Consider the following 24,908-nt stretch of genomic DNA (forward strand, 5'->3'; position numbering starts at 1 on the left):
GAAAAGTACAGTAAATGTCAAATGCAAATAAAGTCAACAGTGTAATGGTTTGGATCCCATCTTGCAACAATCGAAGTGTGGTCTAACAATGTTCCCATTATCTCCATATAGTTCCCTTTCAATTGCTTGCTACTATGGTTACCTTATGCTTTTCATATACAGTACCTGTCAAAGGTTTGGACTCATTACAGGGTTGTACTCATTCAGGGTTGTTCTTTATTTTTACTATTTTCTACATTGTAGAATGGTAGTGAAGACATCAAAACTATGAAATAACACATATGGGATTGTGTAGTAACCAAAAAGTGTTAAACAACTCAAAATATTTGTTATACAGTGCCTTGCAAAAGTATTCGGCCCCCTTGAACTTTGCGACATTTTGCCACATTTCAGGCTTCAAACATAAAGATATAAAACTGTATTTTTTGTGAAGAATCAACAACATGTGGGACACAATCATGAAGTGGAACGACATTTATTGGATATTTCAAACTTTTTTAACAAATCAAAAACTGAAAAATTGGAGAGCATTTGTGAACAGCAGTTTTCAGTTCTTTCCACAGATTCTCGATTCAGGTCTGGACTTTGACTTGGCCATTCTAACACCTAGATATGTTTATTTTTTAACCATTCCATTGTAGATTTCGCTTTATGTTTTGGATCATTTTCTTGTTGGAAGACAAATCTCCGTCCCAGTCTCAGGTCTTTTGCAGACTCCATCAGGTTTTCTTCCAGTATGGTCCTGTATTTGGCTCCATCCATCTTCCCATCAATTTTAACCATCTTCCCTGTCCCTGCTGAAGAAAAGCAGACCCAAACCATGATGCTGCCACCACCATGTTGACAGTGGGGATGGTGTGTTCATGGTGAGGAGCTGTGTTGCCAAACATAACGTTTTGTATTGTTGCCAAAAAGTTCAATTTTGGTTTCATCTGACCAGAGCACCTTCTTCCACATGTTTGGTGTGTCTCCCAGGTGGCTTGTGGCAAACATTAAACTACACTTTTTATGGATATCTTTAAGAAATGTCTTTCTTCTTGCCACTCTTCCATAAAGGCCAGATTTGTGCAATATACGACTGATTGTTGTCCTATGGACAGAGTCTCCCACCTCAGCTGTAGATCTCTGCAGTTCATCCAGAGTGATCATGGGCCTCTTGGCTGCATCTCTGATCAGTCTTCTCCTTGTATGAGCTGAAAGTTTAGAGGGACAGCCAGGTCTTGGTAGATTTGCAGTGGTCTGATACTCCTTCCATTTCAATATTATCGCTTGCACAGTGCTCCTTGAGATGTTTAAAGCTTGGGAAATCTTTTTGTATCCAAATCCGGCTTTAAACTTCTTCACAACAGTATCTCGGACCTGCCTGGTGTGTTCCTTGTTCTTCATGATGCTCTCTGCGCTTTTAACGGACCTCTGAGACTATCACAGTGCAGGTGCATTTATACGGAGACTTGATTACACACAGGTGGATTGTATTTATCATCATTAGTCATTTAGGTCAACATTGGATCATTCAGAGATCCTCACTGAACTTCTGGAGAGAGTTTGCTGCACTGAAAGTAAAGGGGCGGAATAATTTTGCACGCCCAATTTTTCAGTTTTTGATTTGTTAAAAAAGTTTGAAATATCCAATAAATGTCGTTCCACTTCATGATTGTGTCCCACTTGTTGTTGATTCTTCACAAAAAATACAGTTTTATATCTTTATGTTTGAAGCCTGAAATGTGGCAAAAGGTCACAAAGTTCAAGGGGGCCGTATACTTTCGCAAGGCACGGTATTTAGACAACTTACACAGACTATCCATGTACAACATCTTCTCAAAACACATGGTAATATGTAATGGAACCAAGGAAGTGTACAAAAGTCGAATCCAAGAACATGACAACTGTTACAAGAATACAAGCTTTCCACCAGACAAGGACACAGATGCTTTATTGTTACTTTTTGGGCTCAGGGGAAGAAGACCTGGCCACAACTATAAAATCAAATGAAACTACAGTTTGTTGTGGAGTGCATCTGGCCTGTATAGGACAAATGGGTACAGAGATGTCACCTGGCAGCTGGTACCAGGAGGCACTTTAACAACTGCATTTAAAAATAGGCTTTCTGTCTGACATTCTACCATAAAACACTAGGATTCATGACTTAATATGTGTGAATAATTTGATCCTTGGATCAATATCAAATCCTCTGCAAGCTAGCTAGACCATGGAAAGTGTCTGGATGTGCACCACCATACACAGACAGGCTTAGCAGCATTGCTTCTACATCATTTACGAGTTTAAGTGGTCAATGAAATTAGAATGTCTCGGTCTGGGACATGGGACATAAAGTATTTATTGTTTTTCATTTGGGTTTTTGCCATTGTTGAGACTCGACTGTCTCAATTGTTGGCGCACACATGTGCGTGTGTGTGTGTGTGTGTGTGTGTCAATCTCCAGCATGCCATTTCAGTAACATTTCCCCGGGCTGGACCTACAGAGACAGACTCTTATTATTTCATGATGTATGGAATGTTCCTGTAGAGTGAACCCACTACCAGAGACAGATGCACTGGAGGCGTGGGTAGTGGTGTGTGCTGGACTGGGGACACACATTCTGCCCGGGTAGAGGGATTGAGTTGCCTCATGATTGGATGTAGCCTACACATATACATACCCAGTCTGTCATCTGAGGGTGTTTTAATAATGGGAAAAAAAATGTCATTTTATATTATCAGTATCTCATGATTGTGTGTAAATGTGTCCACACGCATATAAACTGAGTGTACAAAACATTAGGAACACCTTCCTAATATTGATTTGCACACCCTTTTGCCATTAGAATATCCTCAATTCGTCGGGGGATGAACTATACAAGGTGTCGAAAGCATTCCACATGGATGCTGGCCCATGTTGACTCTAATGCTTCCCACAGTTGTGTCAAGTTGGCTTGATGTCCTTTGGGTGGTGGACCATTCTTGATACACACGGGAAACTATTGAACGTGAAAAACCCAGAAGCGTTGCAGTTGTTGACACAAACCGGTGCACCTAGCACCTACTGCCATACCCTGTTCAAAGGCACTTCAATCTTTTGTCTTGCCCATTCACCCTCTGAATGGCACACATACACAATCCATGTCTCAATTGTCTCAAGGCTTAAAAATCCTTCTTTAGCATGTCTCCTCACCTTCATCTACTCCAAGGATGGGCAACTTTGAAGAGGGTGGGGCCCACAAAATAAATGAGGGGTCGCAGTGGCCCAGGGCCACTATTTACCAATGTAGTAAATTAGCTGCTAGACTAATTTACCAATCTAAAATAAATTAAGCTGACATGGCTTAATTGAGTGATTGCTGATGAACAACCAAATTTCAAAATTCCACCTTGTGTATTTTATTATTCTAACTCTCAACAGTAAGTTGAGACCAAAACTTTTTTTATTGGGCTGCGGGCCGCATGCTAGTTGCCCATTCCTGATTTACACTGATTGAAGTGAATTTAACAAGTGACATCAATAAGGGATCAATCATAGCCTTCACCTGGATTCTGTTTTGTACACTAGGTGTACATTGTGCTTTTTGTGTAGTGAGAGTGTATTAGACTGAATGAATAGTGTGTTGTTGTTGTGGTATTTGTTTGTAATGGCAGTGTATCTCTCTCCTCAGGAGTGGATTTACACCCACGGGCAGCAGATCCGTCAGCAGCAGCACTGCCTCTCTCTCTCCACCACCTTCCCTGCCTCCCAGGTCATGCTCATGCCCTGCAACATCAGCGACGGGAAACAAGTAAGAGCCCAGAGGGCGCCGTCCTCTCCTGAACACCCAGCATGCCACACCATGCTGGCCCGCCACTGCCACCGCAGCCCCCTGCCGTAAACAAAGACACTTCTAAAAGCCATAAATCATCTTTCACTTAGGCTTTCACACAGTGTAGAGGCCTCAGCAGAGCTACCTTAGAGCTCTGAGTTCTGGCTGTATCACCAGCCTGCTGCTGCACCCTAAGACAGAGGTCCTCAGTCTATTGCGGCTTATCTAACAGTACGCTGGCGATGCTGTTTACATGGTTTGAGGCTGTCTGAAAAGGTCATACATGCTTTATGACATTCATGGTAAACAATAAGGAAAACAAAACAAGAAACAGAGGAGTTGGTTTGTGCAGAATGTCTTCAGATACTGTTTATGAGTTGGAGGGTGTTTTGAGCAGCATGCATGACTGTAAAATGTGTTAACATTGTTGTTTGGGTCGAGACTGCAGGGACAGATGAATCATGAATATGTGGTGATAATGATTAGTGTCTGGGATCGTGAGAGGGAATTAGATGATACATATAATGCTTGAAACATTATACACAGCTCCGTCAGAGTCAAGTGAGTGTTGCATAGATAGATACATTCTAGAGCTCTATATCTGCAGGTAGATTTTATACTGAACAAAACTATAAACGTATCATGCAACAATTTCAATTCATATAAGGAAATCAGTCAATTGAAATAAATTCATTAGGCCCTAATCTATGGATTTCACATGACTGGGCAGGGGTGCAGCCATGGGTGAGCCTGGGAGAACACAGACCCACCCACTTGGGAGCTAGGCTCACTGACTGGGAAGCCAGGCCCAGCCAATCAGAATGAGTTTTTCTCCATAAATGGGCTTTATTACGGACAGAAAAACTCCTCAGACGATCCCGCAGGTGAATAAGCCGGATGTGGAGGTCCTGGGCTGGCGTGGTTACACATGGTCTGCAGTTGTGAGGCCGGTAGGACGTACTGCCAAATTCTCTAAAACGACGTTGGAGGTGGCTTATGGTAGAGAAATGTATATTCAGTTGGACATTCCTGCAGTCAGTATGCCAATTCCCACAAAACTTGAGACATCTTTTGCATTGTGTTGTGTGACAAAACCGCAAATGTTAGTGTACTTTTGTTGTCCCCAGCATAAAGTGAACTTGTGTAATGGTCATGCTGTTTAATCAGCTTCTTGAAATGCCACAACTGTCAGGTGGACGGATAATCTTGGAAAAGGAGAAATGCTCAATAACAGGGATATAAACAAAATTGGACAGAAATAAGCGTTTTATGCATCTGAAAAATTTCTGGGATCTTTTATTTCAGCTTATGAAACATGGGACCAACATTTTACATGTTGCGTTTATATTTTTGTTCAGTATATTAACAGTGCTCTGTTAACAGTAGCCCCAGCCCTCACGCTATCAGCAGTTGCTCAGGTATAAACTACTTCCTCCTGCTAAGAAGGCTCCCAGAGCAGCATGTTCCACCCCTGGCACACAAGACGGAAACTGTGCAATGAAGATAGATAATTACAACCGTGCTCATGTGTTCCCTCAGGCCACTGCAGGCTACAGCAGAGAGGCTCTCAGCATCCCACGAATGTGCTTTACTATCAATTGTGCTTCAACAGCCAGTAACAAGAACAATGACTTCAAGGCACCACAGGCACTGAATACTAATTGATTTAGTTTGAATTATTTTCTTTTTTAATTAAAAAGTGTAGTCTCCCTTTGCTTCATAAAAAAAAATGAAAAAATGTGTCATGGCAATTTGAGTCTTTTCTGCTTTGATCAGGGGTACAATGGAACAGCGCTTGTTTCTGTTCACTGAGTCTAAATACAGTGGAACAAAGACGGCTGTATCTCAGTGTCACATATTCAATGTATTGTTTTCTACCACTCAGGAGGGATACATGATCCTGATATGCCCCACTAGTCTTGGCAACAGACTTTGCCTGTCAGTTATCTAACCAGTGATGGATGCGTGAGACAATGACAAATTCCTTGCATGTTTGTTAATATCCGGTAGTTTTGTTTATATGCTAATTTGTTCAACGGTATCAGCAATTCTGAGCAAAGAGTAGCCTTATTCCCTGCTCTGAGCGATTATTGTAACTCGGCAGAAATGAAGTCAAGGGGGACATCTAGTGGTGTGTAGTGGGAAGTAGCAACGATAGATAATTGCATCCCATACTGTAACAGTGCCATCCATGCACATGACATGCAATAAAGATCATTAGCTAAATAAGAAGTCGACATTACGGGGTCAATATTGGACAATAGTTGCCCAAATTCCTTTTCTTTACAGTATTTATTTGAACCGATGGCGTTCAGAAACAATTAATGGACAATAACAGTTTCATTACATTAGAATGCCTGTCTCTGTGTACAGTATAGTTTCGTTATCTTTGTATGACCTGTTGTGTTCCAGCGATGGCAGAAGTCAGGCACCCACCTGGAGCACCTGGTCTCCCACTTCTGCCTGGACAGTGAGATGGCCCTGGAAGGCATCGAGAGCAGCAAGATGCTGGTGATCAGCCCCTGTGAACTGACAGCCTACACCCAGAGATGGGAGATGCCCTTCTCATGATCCATCCACAACACAAGCCTTGCTGTAGAGGAGGACTACCCTACGAGCACTCACGACCTACTGCAGTGCTTACTGTAGCCAAGAGCTATTAGAAAGAGATGGAGGAGGTTGGACACCGGAGTAAAGGGTATTTTTGGTCACTGAGATTAGTCTTTATAAGATGGCATGGACTTGGACTGACGTCAGCACATGCAATTGTTCAACAAGACACTCAGCAGCAGTGGTGGAAAATGTACTCAATTGTCATACTTCAGTAAAAGTAAAGAAGAAAGAGAAAATTACTCAAATAAAAGTGAAAGTCACCCAGTAAAATACTACTTCAGTAAAAGTCTAAAAGTATTAGGTTTTAAATGTACGTAAGTATCAAAAGTAAATGTAATTGCTAAAATATGCTTAAGTATCCAAAGTAAAAGTATAAATCATTGCACATTCCTTATATTAAGCAAACCAGATGGCACTGTTTAAAATATATATATATATATATATATATATATATATATATATATATATATATATATATATATATATATATATATATATTTAAGGATAGCCATGGTCACACTCAACACTCAGACATAATTTACAAATGAAGCATTCGTGTTTAGTGAGTCCGTCAGATCAGAGGCAATATGGATGTTCTCTTGACAATTTCCTGTCCTGCTAAGCATTCGAAATGTAACAAGTACTTTTGGGTGTCAGGGAAAATGTATGGAGTAAAAAGGACATGATTTTCTTTAAGAATGTAATGAAGTCAAAGTAAAAGTTGTCCAAAATATAAATAGTAAAGTAAAGTACAGATACCCCCAAAAAACGACTTAAGTAGTACTTTAAAGTATTTTTACTTAAGTACTTTACACCACTACTCAGCAGGGCTGAAGTCATGTATTGTGGGCTAATATACTGTAGATGGAAATACAAGGAACACAATTTGTCAGTGCTGTTGTCATTGAAACACATGTGGTCTGTCACTCACAACTATTTTTCTAAATGCTACTTCAAATGTAGAAATCCTGTCTTCGTAATGACATTTCAATGGTGATCTAATATGGGATGGTTTGCAGCTATGGTGGAATTTGTGACAGCAAATTGAATGCACATGTCAAATGACAATATTTTTATATCCTAATTTAGGATTTGTGAAAAACATTTAATGATTCCCATTTCTTTTTCATTGAAATGGAGATGATCTTTACACAAAATGTCTATGATCCTGAAAACACATAGAGACACACACACACAGACTGTAATAGCCAGTGCTGCGATGTCAAACCTGGAAATAAAAGAAATGCATAACATTTGTTATTATTTTTGTGTTCGTCAGTGATACATGTAAACTATGTAAGAATATTGATAACATTTTATAATGGTGAAGGTGGAATGGCCCCTTACCTGATGAATTACAGTTTCAGTATAATTAGTATAAATGTTCTTCAATTATTCAACTACATAAATATTGTATGATGCTACTGTATCCAGCACAGCACTGGCAGCTCGGTCGGCATTACCAGCATCTTCCAGTGCGGTGCAGCGACACATCAGCCCAGTGAGGAATAGACCACAATGTACCGCATATCAATGGATTTACAAAGACAGACGAACGTCAAGAGGTGTTGACCGCAACACGGCTTAAAGGGAAGGATTTGAGAATAAATAGCCTAATAACCACTCACTCAAAGGAAAATGCCTGCCTAACTTCTATGGGTAAACGATCATTCGCAGGTATGTTATGTCACGCTATCAGATATACCGGCCGGTGTAATGTTAGCAATAGCTATCTAGTGCCCTTGTTATTTGGGTAAGACCTTTTCTAAATAAACTAGTCTTTGTCGAGCATATTTTGCTAATCAATTACGATTATTTGCTCTGAAATCTGTCCAATAATATAATTGTATAGTCGACTGAATTCTTTACAATTTGAAAGTGACATTTGTTGAGTTTTCGATGTCCTCCGTTATGACATTTTTGTCTTCATCTTATTGGAACATAATGGTAGATGTAGTTTTTTTCCGGAACATTTTATTATGTTGGATTGGAGATTCATGATGGAAAACACTACATATCCCATGACAATGAACGGAGCGCTTTATTATTGCGTCATGTTTACATACGTCATAATTTGAGGACTCGAAGATGGCCTACTGAAATTCGCTGGAGCACTAGATTCAGATTTGTTTTGGGCAGAAACACTTGTTCGCTGTGTTGTAGGATACACTGTGATGTTTGCAGATAATATTCCATGTCTCGACATCAAAACCTAAACCATGTCTATCCAAACGCTCAACAAAAGTAAGTTGTAACGCTCATTTCAGACAACTAGCTATTGTGATTATGCTAACTATCTATCTAGCTAGTTACCTAGCTTAGCCAGCTAATATGGTTGGTGGTCATAATCACTAACACAGGTAGTTCGTTAGCCTATCCAAATCCTTGCTATTGAATGACAGGATATGCTTTTGTAAAGAAAACGCCCCCCCCCCCCCCCCCCCCAGCTATGCGTTGCTGCTTGCTTGATCTGAGTGCATATAATTTCTCTCCCGCAGTCAACCCATGTTTTCTCGACACCTGACCGCGTTTGGCTCTCACTGGTTGCCCCCAACTCAGGCCCCATTGGGCGGCTGGAGGAACGTACATTTCCCCAGTTATCCATGTCGGCCGGGTGTGCCCCCTCCACCTCAACTCTCCCATCCCACCAGGCACCTCTCAGGGGCCTTCCAACCTCAAGATACCCGTAACACCAACTGGGCAAGACTACAGTCACAACAACACCTCCCACCAGGGTTCCCTTTTCACGGTTTTCCTCATCGACACTTCCACCTTGGACTGATGGAGTGCTCAGACAAGGAGCCTCCATACAAGCGGAGGAGGAGTTCAGAGGAGAGGGCTCCAGGGGATAGAGCCAAGGGCTCCCCCAAACGAGAGTACGCACCAAGACAGGCTCGCAGTGCCACAACCAGCCCCAACTGCTGGTTCAAAGATGGGAAACCACCGCCTCCTGGGACAAGTCCACCAAGACCGGCATTGGGTAATACTTCAGTTTCTAAAACTGCCGCTTTTCTTGAGAACACCGTTATGCTTTGATCTGGAATGAACCTGAGGTGGATTAGGTTTAGTCCAATATGGGCCATGTCAAGCAGTTTCATTAACTTTCTAACCATATTGTTTTGTGCTGTTTGTGCTTTTCCAGAGCTGAAGAGACAATGGGAGGACTTTTCACACTGCTATAAGTCCAGACCCCAGTCTGGTGGTGGGAGGCGAGAACCACCCTTTGAGTTCTCTGTGATGTCGTATAACATCCTCTCCCAGGACCTACTACATGACAATAACTACCTGTACAAACACTGTAGCTCCTCCATCCTCAACTGGAATCACAGGCTCTCCAACATCCTGAAAGAGCTCAAAGAGCACAACGCAGATGTAAGTGAATGGTTTATGAATCATTACTGATGGTACAAGAAAGTATCTCCCACCATTTACATGATCTATTGGCTTGTGATCGATTCAGATTTACCAACATTGATTATCATCACAAGGAACAGAAAACACAACATAGTGGCCCTGTTTTGACTAGTTTAAGTCGGTTTCCCTTAGAGCAAGTCAAAGTAGTGATGACACCGATTGTTTTAATGTTAGATGTGTACTGTGAAATGAAGTCAAGCTTTGTCTCTATAGATAATGTGTCTGCAGGAGGTTCAAGAGGACCACTATGAAAAACAGATCAAACCCTCTCTAGAAGCATTAGGTAATTTACCCTGTTGGTCCCTTACTGTTTTGTATTCGGTGGTGCCCATATTGTTTTGTTTACTAAGCCTATTCTTAGTAAACAGAGCTGTAGCGCTGCCTATTGAAATTTGAAAGCCTGTCAAATAATACAACAACAATACTGCAAGTGATATTGCCTTTTGAGGTTACATATCATATGACCACTAGAGGGAGCCACGGGCATAGATCATTAATATTTTCTCAAACCACTTAGTTTTCATGAAGAAAATTAAGTTTCAGGTATTTCAAAACATATTTCCTCTTTCAATAATTAAAAACATTAAAATCTACATTTTTTTTCCATCACAGTTTATGAGAAATGTGTCCTATTTTCTTTGATGTGGTGATTTATTTCCCATTTCTCCTCCCCAGGTTACCAGTGTGAGTACAAGAGGAGGACAGGCAGGAAGCCTGACGGCTGTGCCGTGGTCTATAAGAAGGACCGCTTCTCCCTGCTGTCCAGTCACCCAGTGGAGTACTTCCGCCGGGGCATCCCCCTGCTAGACCGGGATAACGTGGGCCTGGTGCTGTTACTGCACCCCACGGGATCCTCCAGGCCGGAGGACTGCGTTTGTGTGGCCAATACACACCTCCTGTACAACCCCCGTCGCGGGGACATTAAGCTGGCCCAGTTGGCCATGCTGCTGGCAGAGATCAGTACAGTGTCCCGCCTCCCTGATGGTAGCTCCTGTCCCATCATCCTCTGTGGGGACTTTAACTCTGTGCCCTGGTCTCCCCTGTACAGCTTTGTTAGGGAGAGCAGGCTGGAGTACGACGGTATTCCCATAGGCAAGGTGAGGGCCATCATCTACACACACAGCCTCTTTCTGTCACTTTCTGCAGTGAGATAAGAAGCTCAGTGGCTGAAGCTGATTACTGCAGAGGGAACATACTGTTCAGAGAGAGCTGCTATAAAATGTGAGCTGCTATGAAATGTTCCTTGCGCTCTTCTCTGTCAGACATGCTCTAGTATTTCTCATTCATTTTCAACCCGGTTTGAATGCCTGTTCAGTATGATTTTTGTGTTTACCACCAAATAACCAAATTAGTGTACAGCAAGTTGATTTACTGCGCTAGACAAAACGGTGTGAACTTTATCTTAAAGCAACCGTGTGTGTGCAGGTGTCAGGGCAGGAGGAGAATCCCAGAGGCCAGCGGATCCTGACAGTGCCCATTTGGCCCCTTAGCCTAGGCGTCACCCAGCAGTGCCAGTATGCGACTGCCCCTACAGGTGACCTATCACAGTCCATCCACCACACAGGCTCAGTGAAGGGCCTCTGGCCATTACCAACACTGAGGAAATGCACCTTTCTTTCTTCTGACCTGCATATGACGTTAATACTCTTCTTTCCTCCCAGATGTTGACAGGGGAATCACCAACCTGTCTGTGCAGGACTTTGCAACACCTCCTATGGCAGCTATGAACAGGTCCGTTATCTCCGGTTGGATTTCTGGGTTAAATAATCATTTAGTTGAGACAGTTTGATTTCTCCAGTCTCTGCTGTTTTACAGTCAGTTAGTTCTTAATTCTGTCACGTAACTGTAAGAGATCTGATCCTGTCAGAGGTGCTACACCAGGACTTCCTCTGACTAACAGCCTTCAATATTAATGCTTTTCAAACAGTTGAGTCTCTGCCGTTCAACAGCACTGTAATCTGTTTTGACTGGCGTCTGCACATCTGACAGCCGAGGCTGATTATTTTTTTCACCTCTGTCCCCCCCCCCCCCCCCCCTCCCTTCTCTCGCTCTCTCGTTTGCATGCCTTGGAGAATGGAGGAGACAGCAGTTAGCTACATCATTCCCCTACAATGTTAATTTGATGCAAGTGGAACTGCTCATAGGGAGAAGTGTCTATGTCTGGATGATTTGTTGTTTGTCCAGTGTAGTCCGAACTACAAGCAGCAACTGTCTGTCTTAATTACCAGTGCCCTGTGTGACTGTCTCTCCCCATGTCCAGACCCAGTATAGAGCACAGTCTGAGGCTGACGTCAGCTTACTCCCACTACCTGACAGAGGACAGCAGGCCTGAGATCACCACCTGTCACTCCAGGACAGCCATCACTGTGGACTACATCTTTTACTCTGCAGGAACAGGGGACATTTCCACTCAGCCAGGTACACACAGTATACCACATAACATCACACACACTATATACATCACATAGGATTTGTTTGATTGATTGTTATACAGATCTTGGAGCAGGGTGGCATCTGATAATCAGTATTGTTTATAATAAGATCGGTCCTGCAATGTGACTTCTGTAGATGCTGCAGTGCAGTGTGCTGTGGAGTGAGACTTCCAGGCTGCATTATGGAACTATGACTACATTTTCCCTGATCAATATTGCATCTGAAAAAACTCAGGGAATTAAAGGATACTTGGGGATTTTAGCAAATAGGCCCTTTATCTACTTCCCCATAGTCAGATGAACTAGTGGATACCATTTTTATGTCTCCAGTATGAAGGAAGTTAGTTAGCATTAGCTTACAAAACTAACTAGTGTTAGCGCGATGACTGGAAGTCTATGGGTATATGCTATCATGCTAAGTATCCCTTTAGCCATGTCTGTTTTCCTCCCAGAGGGTCCATTGCCAAGACGAGGGCTGCAGCTGCTGGCCAGACTGGCCCTGGTGGGACAGACAGACCTGGAGGCCGTCAACGGGCTGCCCAATGAGCACAACTCCTCCGACCACCTGCCCATACTGGCCAGCTTCCGCCTCTGCCCCTGAGGCTGGATGTTAGGGTTCAGGGGTTAGCACCTTGGACTGGGGGTCAAAGACCTGGAGAGACCCATAAATCCATCCATACCGCTCACCAGCAGCCAAACACCAATTGTACACAAGCTCACCATGGCTTTTGTCTCTCATAATCTCATATCCCCAGGAAATGTTGGAAAGGTACAAACACTGACACTGGTAGATGTTGAACTTTAATTTCAAAGACATTATTGATGAATTTGGAGCTTTGCAGTGGCCTGACTCGAGTGTGTAGATCTAGGCTACTGCATCAAGATGTTTACACATTTTTAACTTTTTTGTGTTATTTTTACATTGGTTGAAAATATACATTTTTAGATTTGAATGATTTTATAAATGTTGATAAATTCATTTTAAAAAAAAATACAGTGCCTTGCGAAAGTATTCGGTCCCCTTGAGCTTTGCGACCTTTTGCCACATTTCAGGTTTCAAACATAAAGATATAAAACTCTATTTTTTTGTGAAGAATCAACAAGTGGGACACAATCATGAAGTGGAACGACATTTATTGGATATTTCAAACTTTTTTAACAAATCAAAAACTGAAATTGGGCGTGCAAAATTATTCAGCCCCCTTAAGTTAATACTTTGTAGCGCCACCTTTTGCTGCGATTACAGCTGTAAGTCGCTTGGGGTATGTCCCTATCAGTTTTGCACATCGAGAGACTGAAATTTTCTCCCATTCCTCCTTGCAAAACAGCTTGAGCTCAGTGAGGTTGGATGGAGAGCATTTGTGAACAGCAGTTTTCAGTTCTTTCCACAGATTCTCGATTGGATTCAGGTCTGGACTTTGACTTGGCCATTCTAACACCTGGATATGTTTATTTTTGAACCATTCCATTGTAGATTTTGCTTTATGTTTTGGATCATTGTCTTGTTGGAAGACAAATCTCTGTCCCAGTCTCAGGTCTTTTGCAGACTCCATCAGGTTTTCTTCCAGAATGGTCCTGTATTTGGCTCCATCCATCTTACCATCAATTTTAACCATCTTCCCTGTCCTGCTGAAGAAAAGCAGGCCCAAACCATGATGCTGCCACCACCATGTTTGACAGTGGAGATGGTGTGTTCAGGGTGATGAGCTGTGTTGCTTTTACGCCAAACATAACGTTTTGCATTGTTGCCAAAAAGTTCAATTTTGGTTTCATCTGACCAGAGCACATTCTTCACATATTTGGTGTGTCTCCCAGGTGGCTTGTGGCAAACTTTAAACAACACTTTTTATGGATATCTTTAAGAAATGGCTTTCTTCTTGCCACTCTTCCATAAAGGCCAGATTTGTGCAATATACGACTGATTGTTGTCCTATGGACAGAGTCTCCCACCTCAGCTGTAGATCTCTGCAGTTCATCCAGAGTGATCATGGGCGTCTTGGCTGCATCTCTGATCAGTCTTCTCCTTGTATGAGCTGAAAGTTTAGAGGGACGGCCAGGTCTTGGTAGATTTGCAGTGGTCTGATACTCCTTCCATTTCAATATTATCGCTTGCACAGTGCTCCTTGGGATGTTTAAAGCTTGGGAAATCTTTTTGTATCCAAATCCGGCTTTAAACTTCTTCACAACAGTATCTTGGACCTGCCTGGTGTGTTCCTTGTTCTTCATGATGCTCAGGTGGATTGTATGTATCATCATTAGTCATTTAGGTCAACATTGGATCATTCAGAGATCCTCACTGAACTTCTGGAGAGAGTTTGCTGCACTGAAAGTAAAGGGGCTGAATAATTTTGCACGCCCAATTTTTCAGTTTTTGATTTGTTAAAAAAGTTTGAAATATCCAATATTCCACTTCATGATTGTGTCCCACTTGTTGTTGATTCTTCACACAAAAATACAGTTTTATATCTTTGTTTGAAGCCTGAAATGTGGCAAAAGGTCGCAAAGTTCAAGGGGGCTGAATACTTTTGCAAGGCACTGTGTATATATATATATATATATATCTTAATTATGTCATACATACAGTACTATTGGGTTTGATAATTAGCACAAATGAATGCAAAGTACTTATCCAGGAAATATTCATTCATACATACATACATACATACATACATACATACATACATTCATACGAAGAGAAGGAAGAAACTACCTTGCAGCTGGCTGGACACCATAGAAGAGGTTTTATAGACTAGGCTGTTATGTGTACTGTTAGACAACAGTCTCTTTGTCATCACACATTTCACAGCTCTGCAACAAAATCATCTGCACCTCCTGTAATCTCAGAAGGATTGCAAAATATATGCCAGAGCAAATGCTCAAATAAATCTCACAAGCTATCATCGGGCTCCCGAGTGGAGCAGCAGTCTAAGGCACTGCATCTCGGTGCTTGAGGCGTCACTACAGACCCTGGTTCGATTCCTGTATCACAACCGGCCGTGATTGTGAGTACCATAGGGCGGAGCACAAATGGCCCACGTTGTTAGGGTTTGGCCCAGGGTAGGCCGTCATTGGAAATAAGAATTTGTTCTTAACTGATTTGCCTGGTTAAGTAAGAAAATCATCCATTGTCAAATGAACTACTGCTCTGTCGTCTGGAGTAATGTAAGAGCCTTTTTCATGAAATTCACCACTCTGGTAAACCAACCACTATATAAATGGATATGGTCAAAGACGTAAACACATGGAACAGAACCAAGACCACCAAAACCCAAATTAGAGCAGGGCAAAATAGCTTTTAGTTTCAGAGCAGAGAAGTCCAGAACTCCTTGGAAGAAAGTTTTAAAAAACTTGCCAAATAGTTGTTTTACGAGATTAATTCATAAAATATCTTGAACAACTAGAGTCGGTCTAAGGTTATTGTAACACTGTATGCTATGTTGTATTTCAATTCATATATGCACACGGGCTGGGGGGTGTAACTCGTAATAGGAATGTGGATCTTTGTGCTTTTACTTTGCTTTTGTTTTTCTCATTTCTGGATGGTTTTTTTGTACATTTCTTAAGGACTCTTGGAAGACTAGCCTTTGGGCTAAAGGAGATCCTAGTCAAATCAAATAATGTTAGCCTTCATTTTCAATATTATGTCCGTCACAGCTATTGTACCGCATGTAACACAATAATAGACCTGCAATTAAAGACACACTGTACCTGTTCAGCTCTCTGTAATAATGTCACATTACATTGAATGAGTTCCAGGGATTGTAAGAACAGTACCTCTCAGAGATTAAGGCACACTGTTGGACAGAGAATCAGTCAGTCAAATGTATTTATGAAGCCCTTTTTACATCACCCGATGTCACAAAGTGCTGTACAGAAACCCAGCCTAAAACCCCAAACGGTAAGCGATGCAGACGTAGAAGCACGGAGAGATTATCAGAGAAAATGTATCTTTCTCACTTGGGGACTCATTTGTCAACCGTGTTTTAATTTCATACTCAATTCTGGGGTACATGGAGATTCTGGGATTTGCAACATTGATGTCTTCATTGATAAATCACAGCCATATTCTATTTGTGCAGTCGTGAACGATACAACCCTGCCGGGACAACGCACACCATTCATCTTTTATGCTAAGAAAAGCGCCCTAATTTGCTGTATGATTTGGAGATGTAATTGGGCCTTAATAGTTCCTAAAAGAAAGCGCAATGGCAAATTTGATCACATTTCTATAGAGGTGTGGCTCAAAACACCTCCCATTTCCCTCAAATGAACAATAAGCCTATTTGCTTGCAACACAGTTGATCAAGCTTCCAGAAGTTGTGTGCACACATGGTTTGAGATATGCTTAGAGATAGGCACACCTTTTTGCGTGCACGCACCTGTGATAAACGATGCCCCTGGAGAGGAATGAAGGTGAACCCAGGGTGCAGAACCTTGGGAGTATGAACAGCGCATTGATAAGAACAGCCATCTCTGCCTTTAGATGAGGAACCATTAGAGTCAGTCCCTGACAAGACAACTTCTCTCAACATGTATTCATGTTTTTAATATTCTACACACTTCTCTAAGACCACACTGCAGATTCCTCAAGTCTCTTCCCAATATTGCACATCAATCTTTTTCTTTAGACCAAAACTAAGTCAGAGTTAGAGGACATTGAATTTGGAATTCCTTATAGGCATAGAAGCAGCTCTCTAATGTGTATTATTTTGGTTGCCTTAAATAATGGCAACATTAGTGCTATAAACTGTCATTCTCAAGCACACAAACCGCTGCTGTGAAGACCATTGAATTCGATGTAGTGAATATCAAGTGGTTAGTCTTGTTTCACTAATTGGCCCTGCTTCTGTTTTGACATTACTCACATTCTAGATAAAATGTGATAAAGTCTGAAGCCAAATTGAATTAGCCTATGATGCCTTGCCAGTGACATGCCAACGGTTGTAAATAAAAAGATGAGCCCCTTCATACACACGTCCCATTCAAATACGTTCTCCGGACTTGATTTATTGCATCTCCTTTGACTCATTTTAAATTTGAATCTCTAAAATGATGCTGTTCTTGACTTTTGTCTTTTTTGTGTGCCAAAAGTATTAATTTCATTTAAGTTCCTCACCACCTACTCCTGGCTGACATGTCTGGCTGATGGAGTGAATGAAAGCCATTAGGACTCAAGTCTCTGGTCTTAGAGTTAAGTGATGTTCTGCTGACATCTGCAAAGTCTCTGCTGCTACTGCTGCTTTGTGGGATTTCTGGGATGAGAGCGTTTACAGGATTATCATTTGATGGTTGGTGAGATCCAGCCTCATTGAGGATGATTCTTCTTGCTTAGATGTTGGATGAATCCCAATACTTTGAAAATGCTACCTTTCCTTAGCTCTTGTCCTTTACCCTAATTTCTTGTTAGTTATTGCCTATTGTGTAATTTAGATCAGTTGGAATGAGGGATAGTAAACAAGGTGAGAACGTTTTGAAATCTACTACACTTTAATTTCCGAGTTTAGAGAGAGGGAGGCATTCACTGAGCTGCTTGAGAGATGGGAAACGAGGGATTCATTTTATACACTGAACAAAAATATAAATGCAACATGTAAAATGTTGCTCCCATGTTTCATGAGCTGAATAAAAGATCCCAGAAATTTTCCATACGCACAAAAAGCTTACTTTGTGCACAAATTTGTTTACTTCCCTGTTAGTGAGCATTTCTCCTTCGCCAAGATAATCCATCCACCAGACAGTTGTGCCATATCAAGAAGCTGATTAAACAGCATGATCATTACACAGGTGCACCTTGTGCTGAGGACAATAAAGGCCAATACAAGTTTTGTCACACAACACAATGCCACAAATGTCTCAAGTTATGAGGGAGCCTGCAATTGGCATGCTGACTGCAGGAATGTCTACAAGAGCTATTGCCAGATAATTGAATGTTCATTTCTCTACCATAAACCGCCTCCAATGTCGTTTTAGAGAATTTGGCAGTACGTCCAACCATCCTCACAACCGCAGACCACATGTATGGCATCATGTGAACAGTGACCCATGGTGGCGGTGGGGTTATTTTATGGGCAGGAATACGCTACAGACAAACACAATTGCATTTTATTGATGGCAATTTGAATGCATGGAAATACCGTGAAGAGATCCAGAGGCCCATTTTTTGTAAGATATCTTTGACCAACAGTTGCATATCTGTATTCCCAGTCATGTGAAATCCATAGATTAGGGCCTAATACATTTATTTCAATTGACTCCTCATATGAACTGTAACCCAATAATATCTTTGAAATTGTTGCATGTTGCGTTTATATTTTTGTTCAGTATAAATCTGCTCTCTGTGTCGTTGCATGTCACAGATGCTGTAAAACAGATTAATAGAGATATGGAATCCTGTACCGGACTATATACAGAGCGATATCAGTACAGCACTATCCCAAAGAACTAGCAAGACCATAGCCCACTAGGGAATGTTATGACATTATTAATTTATATTTACTCCGATGGGGTCAAATCTACCTGGTCTAGTTGTGTGATATATTCAAATCTGGAATGATTTGGTTGAATACCATAAATGTACATCCATTATGCCTGTGCCCCATGAAGAAATGTACAGTGCCTTGCGAAAGTATTCGGCCCCCTTGAACTATGCGACCTTTTGCCACATTTCAGGCTTCAAACATAAAGATATAAAACTGTATTTTTTTGTGAAGAATCAACAACAAGTGGGACACAATCATGAAGTGGAATATTGGATATTTCAAACTTTTTTAACAAATCAAAAACTGAAAAATTGGGCGTGCAAAATTATTCAGCCCCTTTACTTTCAGTGCAGCAAACTCTCTCCAGAAGTTCAGTGAGGATCTCTGAATGATCCAATGTTGACCTAAATGACTAATGATGATACATACAATCCACCTGTGTGTAATCAAGTCTCTGTATAACATGTGGAAGAAGGTGCTCTGGTCAGATGAAACCAAAATTGAACTTTTTGGCAACAATGCAAAACGTTATGTTTGGCATAAAAGCAACACAGCTCATCACCCTGAACACATCATCCCCACTGTCAAACATGGTGGTGGCAGCATCATGGTTTGGGCCTGCTTTTCTTCAGCAGGGACAGGGAAGATGGTTAAAATTGATGGGAAGATGGATGGAACCAAATACAGGACCATTCTGGAAGAATGGAGTCTGCAAAAGACCTGAGGCTGGGACGGAGATTTGTCTTCCAACAAGACAATGATCCAAAACATAAAGCAAAATCTACAATGGAATGGTTCAAAAATAAACATATCCAGGTGTTAGAATGGCCAAGTCAAAGTCCAGACCTGAATCCAATCGAGAATCTGTGGAAAGAACTGAAAACTGCTGTTCACAAATGCTCTCCATCCAACCTCACTGAGCTCGAGCTGTTTTGCAAGGAGGAATGGGAAAAAATTTCAGTCTCTCGATGTGCAAAACTGATAGAGACATACCCCAAGCGACTTACAGCTGTAATCGCAGCAAAAGGTGGCGCTACAAAGTATTAACTTAAGGGGGCTGAATAATTTTGCACGCCCAATTTTTCAGTTTTTGATTTGTTAAAAAAGTTTGAAATATCCAATAAATGTCGTTCCACTTCATGATTGTGTCCCACTTGTTGTTGATTCTTCACAAACAAATACAGTTTTATATCTTTATGTTTGAAGCCTGAAATGTGGCAAAAGGTCGCAAAGTTCAAGGGGGCCGAATACTTTCGCAAGGCACTGTATTTTCACATTATTTCATTACCTATTATCTGTCCTACCTGTTGAATAAGAAATTACAGCAAAGACCAAATAGAAACATAAATCATTTTTTATTACAACACATGGTAGAGTTGATAAAAACCATTGTCAACTGATCAGTGTAACAGTAGGAGTTGGGAGGACATTATCTTCCACCAGCGGTCAAAATACAAAAATCACCCTGTCATCATCATACATGGAGAAAAACAGGGGCGGATTCTAAAGTCTCATTTCAATAGAATAGTGGTGCTGTAAGAAATGCTACCATTTGTTCTGCTATTGATCTACCATCAATACTTCACCTTTTCAGCCAATGGGACAAATAGATCAGCCCTTTCCCGAAAGATATGAGAATAATACCAGCCAACTGGCAGCAACAGTGGCATGAGTATAAAAAAGAACACTCTTAACACTCAGAGTCCTAGTACATTCCCATTTACGAGAAGAGACCAAGGGAACACTCTTAACACCCAGAGTCCTAGTACATTCCCATTTACGAGAAGAGGCCAAGAGAACACTCTTAACACCCAGAGTCCTAGTACATTCCCATTTACGAGAAGAGGCCAAGAGAGTACATTCCCATTTACGAGAAGAGGCCAAGAGAACACTCTTAACACTCAGAGTCCTAGTACATTCCCATTTACGAGAAGAGGCCAAGAGAACACTCTTAACACCCAGAGTCCTAGTACATTCCCATTTACGAGAAGAGGCCAAGAGAACACTCTTAACACCCAGAGTCCTAGTACATTCCCATTTAGGCCAAGAGAAGAGGAGAAGAGACCAAGAGAACACTCTTAACACCCAGAGTCCTAGTACATTCCCATTTAGAGACCAAGAGAAACTCTTAACACCCAGAGTCCTAGTACATTCTCATTTACGAGAAGAGGCCAAGGAACACTCTTAACAGAGTCCTAGTAAATTCCCATTTAACACCCAGAGTCCTAGTACATTCCCTTTTACGAGAAGAGGCCAAGGGAACACTCTTAACACAGTGACCTAAAGTCCTAGTACATTAACACCCAGTTTACATTCCCATTTACGAGAAGAGGCCAAGAGAACACTCTTAACACCCAGTGTCCTAGTACATTCCCATTTACGAGAAGAGGCCAAGAGAACACTCCTCATGAAACGTACGTTAATACAGGAAAAGCAGTCTCATCTAAAATGCTGAATTGCAGTGACTCAAAGGTAGAGTTCCACAGTCCACATCGTGCTTTGAAAACACCTAAATATTCAGTAACACTTAGTCCCAACAGCACATCATTGCCTTTCAAGTTATCAACCACTAAATGCAGTAGGTGGTGGTATATTATAGTGGTGGTAGCTGGTTTAAAATACTCATATTGTGCAGTTATTCAGATAACTTGATTCTGTTTTTTAAACACCATTTGGTAAATATAAAATGGATAAAAGAAATCTACAGTCATGAGTGGTACTGTTTTTCTTTAACCATTATCCCATTGGATGGTACTTCATTTTTCAAGCCTATTCAGTGGTCAACAGCACAAACATAGCAAGACCTTTGAAAAATGATACTGCTACAATGTGGTGTGCTTCTTTAAAAATCACACCTCGTCCAAAGAATATATCATCATCATCATCACAACAAAGTGTTTTCACCACGTCATAAAAACAACAACCAGCACGATTAAACACTGCACTCAGTAACAGATGTGTTCAAGAAACAGCGAATAATCACCAATAGAACTCAGCCACAACACAATTTAGCTCAACACTAAACAGTTAAGAGCACAACTCTAATTTAGCTACATGACTTAAGAGTAGTATCTTTCAGTTCCCAGATTTGCAGCAGTGAAAGCAGTCTTTCCTCCCAGTAAGGGTTCTAATCAATCTGGAAAGCTGAAGCGTTAGATATGCAGTGGGTACGGTAAATGCAGTCTCCACTAAAGCTGACATTGCCTTCAAATTTCAATCACGCTGTAAAGCTGAACTTCCGCAATGCATATTGAAAAGAGCCCAGTCTTTTTTTTATTTTTTACGGCAGTGTTTAACAGTAAGAATGTTAATCCTAGCCTGTATAGATTAGACAAACGATTTTATTGTGTAAAAGTGAAGCACATTGTGCTTCTATAGAGGATTGTAAAACCAAAGTCATACACTACATGGCCAAAAGTATGTGGACACCTGCTCGTCAAACATCTCATTCTAAAATCACGGCGATTACTATGAAGTTGGTCCCCCTTTGTTGCTATAACAGCCTCCACTCTTCTGGGAATGCTTTCCATCAGATGTTGGAACATTGCTGTGGGGACTTGCTTCCATTCAGCCACAAGAGCATTAGTGAGGTCGGCACTGATGTTGGGCGATTAGGCCTGGCTCGCAGTCGGCGTTCCAATTCATCCACAAGGTGTTCGATGGGGTTGAGGTCAGGGCTCTGTGTAGGCCAGTTAAGTTCTTCCATACCGACAAACCATTTCTGTATGGACCTCGCTTTGTGCTTTGTCATGCTGAAACAGGAAAGGGGCTTCCCCAAACTGTTGCCACAAAGTTGGAAGCACAGAATCATCTAAAATGTCATTGTATACTGTATGCCTCTTCCAGAGGAAGTTTGGAACTCGGTAGTGAGTGTTGCAACCGAGGACAGACCATTTTCACGTGCTACGGGCTTCAGCACATTTCACCTTCCCAAAACAGCACTTACAGTTGACTGGGTCAGCACTAGCATGGCAGAAATGTGATAAACTGTCTTGTTGGAAAGGTGGCATCCTATGACAGTGCCACATTGAAGTCACTGAGCTCTTCAGTATTGGTCATTCTACTGCCAATGTTTGTCTATGGAGTTTGCTTGGCCGTGTGCTCGATTTTATACACCTGTCAGCAACGGGTGTGACTGAAACAGCCAAATTCACCAATACATATACTTTTGGCCATGTATATTAAGCTGGTTATTTTGTGCTTATAGTCTTTCAGACGGCTGGTACCAATAGTGTTGGCCTTGATGGTATGCCGTCAGACTAGCAGCACCATTCACAATGTGATCGTTAGAATAAAAAATGTTAATTAGAAACACAAGAACTGATATGTTCTCAGCTCATTCAGGATTCAAGAAAATGAGACCGGATTTCAATTCTGCTGCAATCTCGGAACTATTTAGATTGAGGAAGACATACAATGATTTATCATTTCCGTTTGATGTGCATAGCTTGTTTAACCAAAAGCTATAAAAATGTTATATTGTTCAGTTGGCACCCTCCTGGATATCTGCTGACTTTTGAATACTACAAAAAAAAATGGAAACAATCTTCAACACCGCATCATGGCAGTTGAGATGGCATAGAAGCCTTGATTTGACTGATGTGTCTGTCTTGTGGTGTTCAGTTCAGTGTTTGCATTCTTAACTTCAAGATTCTGTGATAGGATTCAGAAAGGCCTCAGGTTAGGAGCTACATAATATTATCATACATGTTTTCGTATACGTCTGTATGCTGAGGTGTAACAGAGTTGACATTTGAAGCAACACGTCACGGTCAAATTCTCTTGGGATTAAAAAGGTAATGTTCTGGCTAAGCTCCAAAGCATCATTGTCACAAGCTTTGATTTCCTTAAAAGATTAATTGATCTGGGCCAGATTTCCCAAAAGCATCTTAAGCGATGGTTCTAATGTTGAACTTAGCCTTAAAATGCTTTTGGGAAACCGGGCCCAGCACTGTATCTGTGAGAGAGGAGGGTCTATAGAGACAGAGACAGGGGGGGATAATCTAACCGAGAAGCAGTGTCAGGGCTGGGGTTTAGCAGAGTACTCAGCAGGCTCTCTGCTTGACTGCCCTGGTCTTTGGCCCCTCTCTGTTCCCCTCACCTCAAGCCTACAGTACCTCCTGTTTCCTCCAACTCTTCTCTCTCTTATTTCTCCCCTCACCCTTTCATTTCCCACATCATCACACGGACTACAGCTCAGCCCAGCAGATAACTACTTAACATCCTCTACAGGCTTAGGCATTCCAACAACCATTCAGTCTATATATTCTATATATTCCGTTCAGTCACACTATTTGATCCTTTTTACATAACGTCAGCATACTGTCGGCTATTTTTGTTTAACCCACAGACTCTGTTTTTAAAAATGAATCTTCACATTGTAAAAGTAAATGAAATGTGACTGTTGCTCTCCTACACAAAAGCACACAGGCTATACAAAAACGGATTTTTAAAAACCATGTAGAGAATCCAACATATGTACTTCTCTAAACACATGAGAGGTCTTGATATGATGTCTTCATGCAATTTAGGCATCAGTCCTTCATTAAAAACATAATAGATATGTATGCAAATGTATGTGGCTAATGCATGTGTGGAGGTGTATAATGAAACACACCTCTTGTTCAGGCTTTTGTTCGTCTGGTCATGAAGGACAGGAAATATATACCTTTGATATATTCAATGTACTTGTTCCTACTGGATGTCAGCCTCCAGTTTAGCACTGAGCATAATGTCATCATCTTCACCCTACAGAAGAGGCTGGCAAAACCCTATAAATACTTTATAATTATGATATACACAATGTCAGGTGAATATATTTGAGGGTGTGTGAGGCGGACTGGGTGGTCAGAGTGGAGACCAGGAGAATGCAGTCCAGTTCCAAGGAGTCTCAGATGCGGATCTGGTAGCCGTCGGTCAAAGTGCTGAGTTCTGCAGGCTTTCGATCCAGAGCCGCAGGACTGAGAGAAAAGAGAGAGAGAGAGAGAGACACAAGACACAAGACAAACGCTTTTGTCCAAAGACTTGTCATCATTTAAATGGGTGGTCCCAGTAAAATACAAGAAGAAAACAGTAAAATCAAAAGACAATCAAAGTAAAACCCAGTCACTTCAGTTGAGAAACTGTAAGGGCACATCAGACACACTCAATAACTTCCTATTGAAGTGATTACAGTATCCT

General features: G+C 41.4%; 3 protein-coding genes across 6 annotated transcripts in view; 2 read left to right on the forward strand and 1 right to left on the reverse strand.

Annotated features, from left to right (window-relative positions):
• galnt14 (UDP-N-acetyl-alpha-D-galactosamine:polypeptide N-acetylgalactosaminyltransferase 14 (GalNAc-T14)) overlaps window positions 1-6,838 on the forward strand; it is a 133,237-nt gene extending 126,399 nt beyond the window's left edge. Inside the window, exons 15-16 of the mRNA XM_064924681.1 lie at window positions 3,650-3,769; window positions 6,203-6,838. Of these exons, the coding sequence (XP_064780753.1) occupies window positions 3,650-3,769; window positions 6,203-6,361 (279 nt within the window). The 3' untranslated portion in view covers window positions 6,362-6,838. The remainder of the gene's footprint in view (window positions 1-3,649; window positions 3,770-6,202) is intronic.
• A 1,047-nt stretch (window positions 6,839-7,885) lies between these two features.
• On the forward strand, window positions 7,886-15,964 carry angel2 (angel homolog 2 (Drosophila)). Of its 2 annotated transcripts, none has more exons than XM_064925232.1 (9): window positions 7,886-8,080; window positions 8,902-9,383; window positions 9,546-9,775; window positions 10,031-10,100; window positions 10,493-10,914; window positions 11,243-11,351; window positions 11,479-11,548; window positions 12,078-12,235; window positions 12,702-15,964. In XM_064925232.1, the coding sequence occupies exons 2-9, from the start codon at window positions 8,909-8,911 to the stop codon at window positions 12,848-12,850; spliced, it is 1,683 nt and encodes a 560-aa protein (XP_064781304.1). In that variant the 5' UTR covers window positions 7,886-8,080; window positions 8,902-8,908; the 3' UTR covers window positions 12,851-15,964. The 2 variants fall into 2 exon arrangements, with proteins under 2 accessions (XP_064781304.1, XP_064781303.1); XM_064925231.1 differs by lacking the exon at window positions 7,886-8,080 and adding an exon at window positions 8,306-8,647.
• A 5,079-nt stretch (window positions 15,965-21,043) lies between these two features.
• vash2 (vasohibin 2) overlaps window positions 21,044-24,908 on the reverse strand; it is a 33,290-nt gene continuing 29,425 nt past the window's right edge. For all 3 annotated transcript variants that reach the window (XM_064925235.1, XM_064925234.1, XM_064925233.1), the window contains one exon: window positions 21,044-24,688. In XM_064925235.1, coding sequence (XP_064781307.1) covers window positions 24,619-24,688 — 70 coding nt within the window. In that variant the 3' untranslated portion in view covers window positions 21,044-24,618. The remainder of the gene's footprint in view (window positions 24,689-24,908) is intronic.

This window comes from Oncorhynchus masou, chromosome 19 (genome assembly GCF_036934945.1).
Source record: "Oncorhynchus masou masou isolate Uvic2021 chromosome 19, UVic_Omas_1.1, whole genome shotgun sequence".
Lineage (NCBI taxonomy): Eukaryota > Metazoa > Chordata > Actinopteri > Salmoniformes > Salmonidae > Oncorhynchus > Oncorhynchus masou.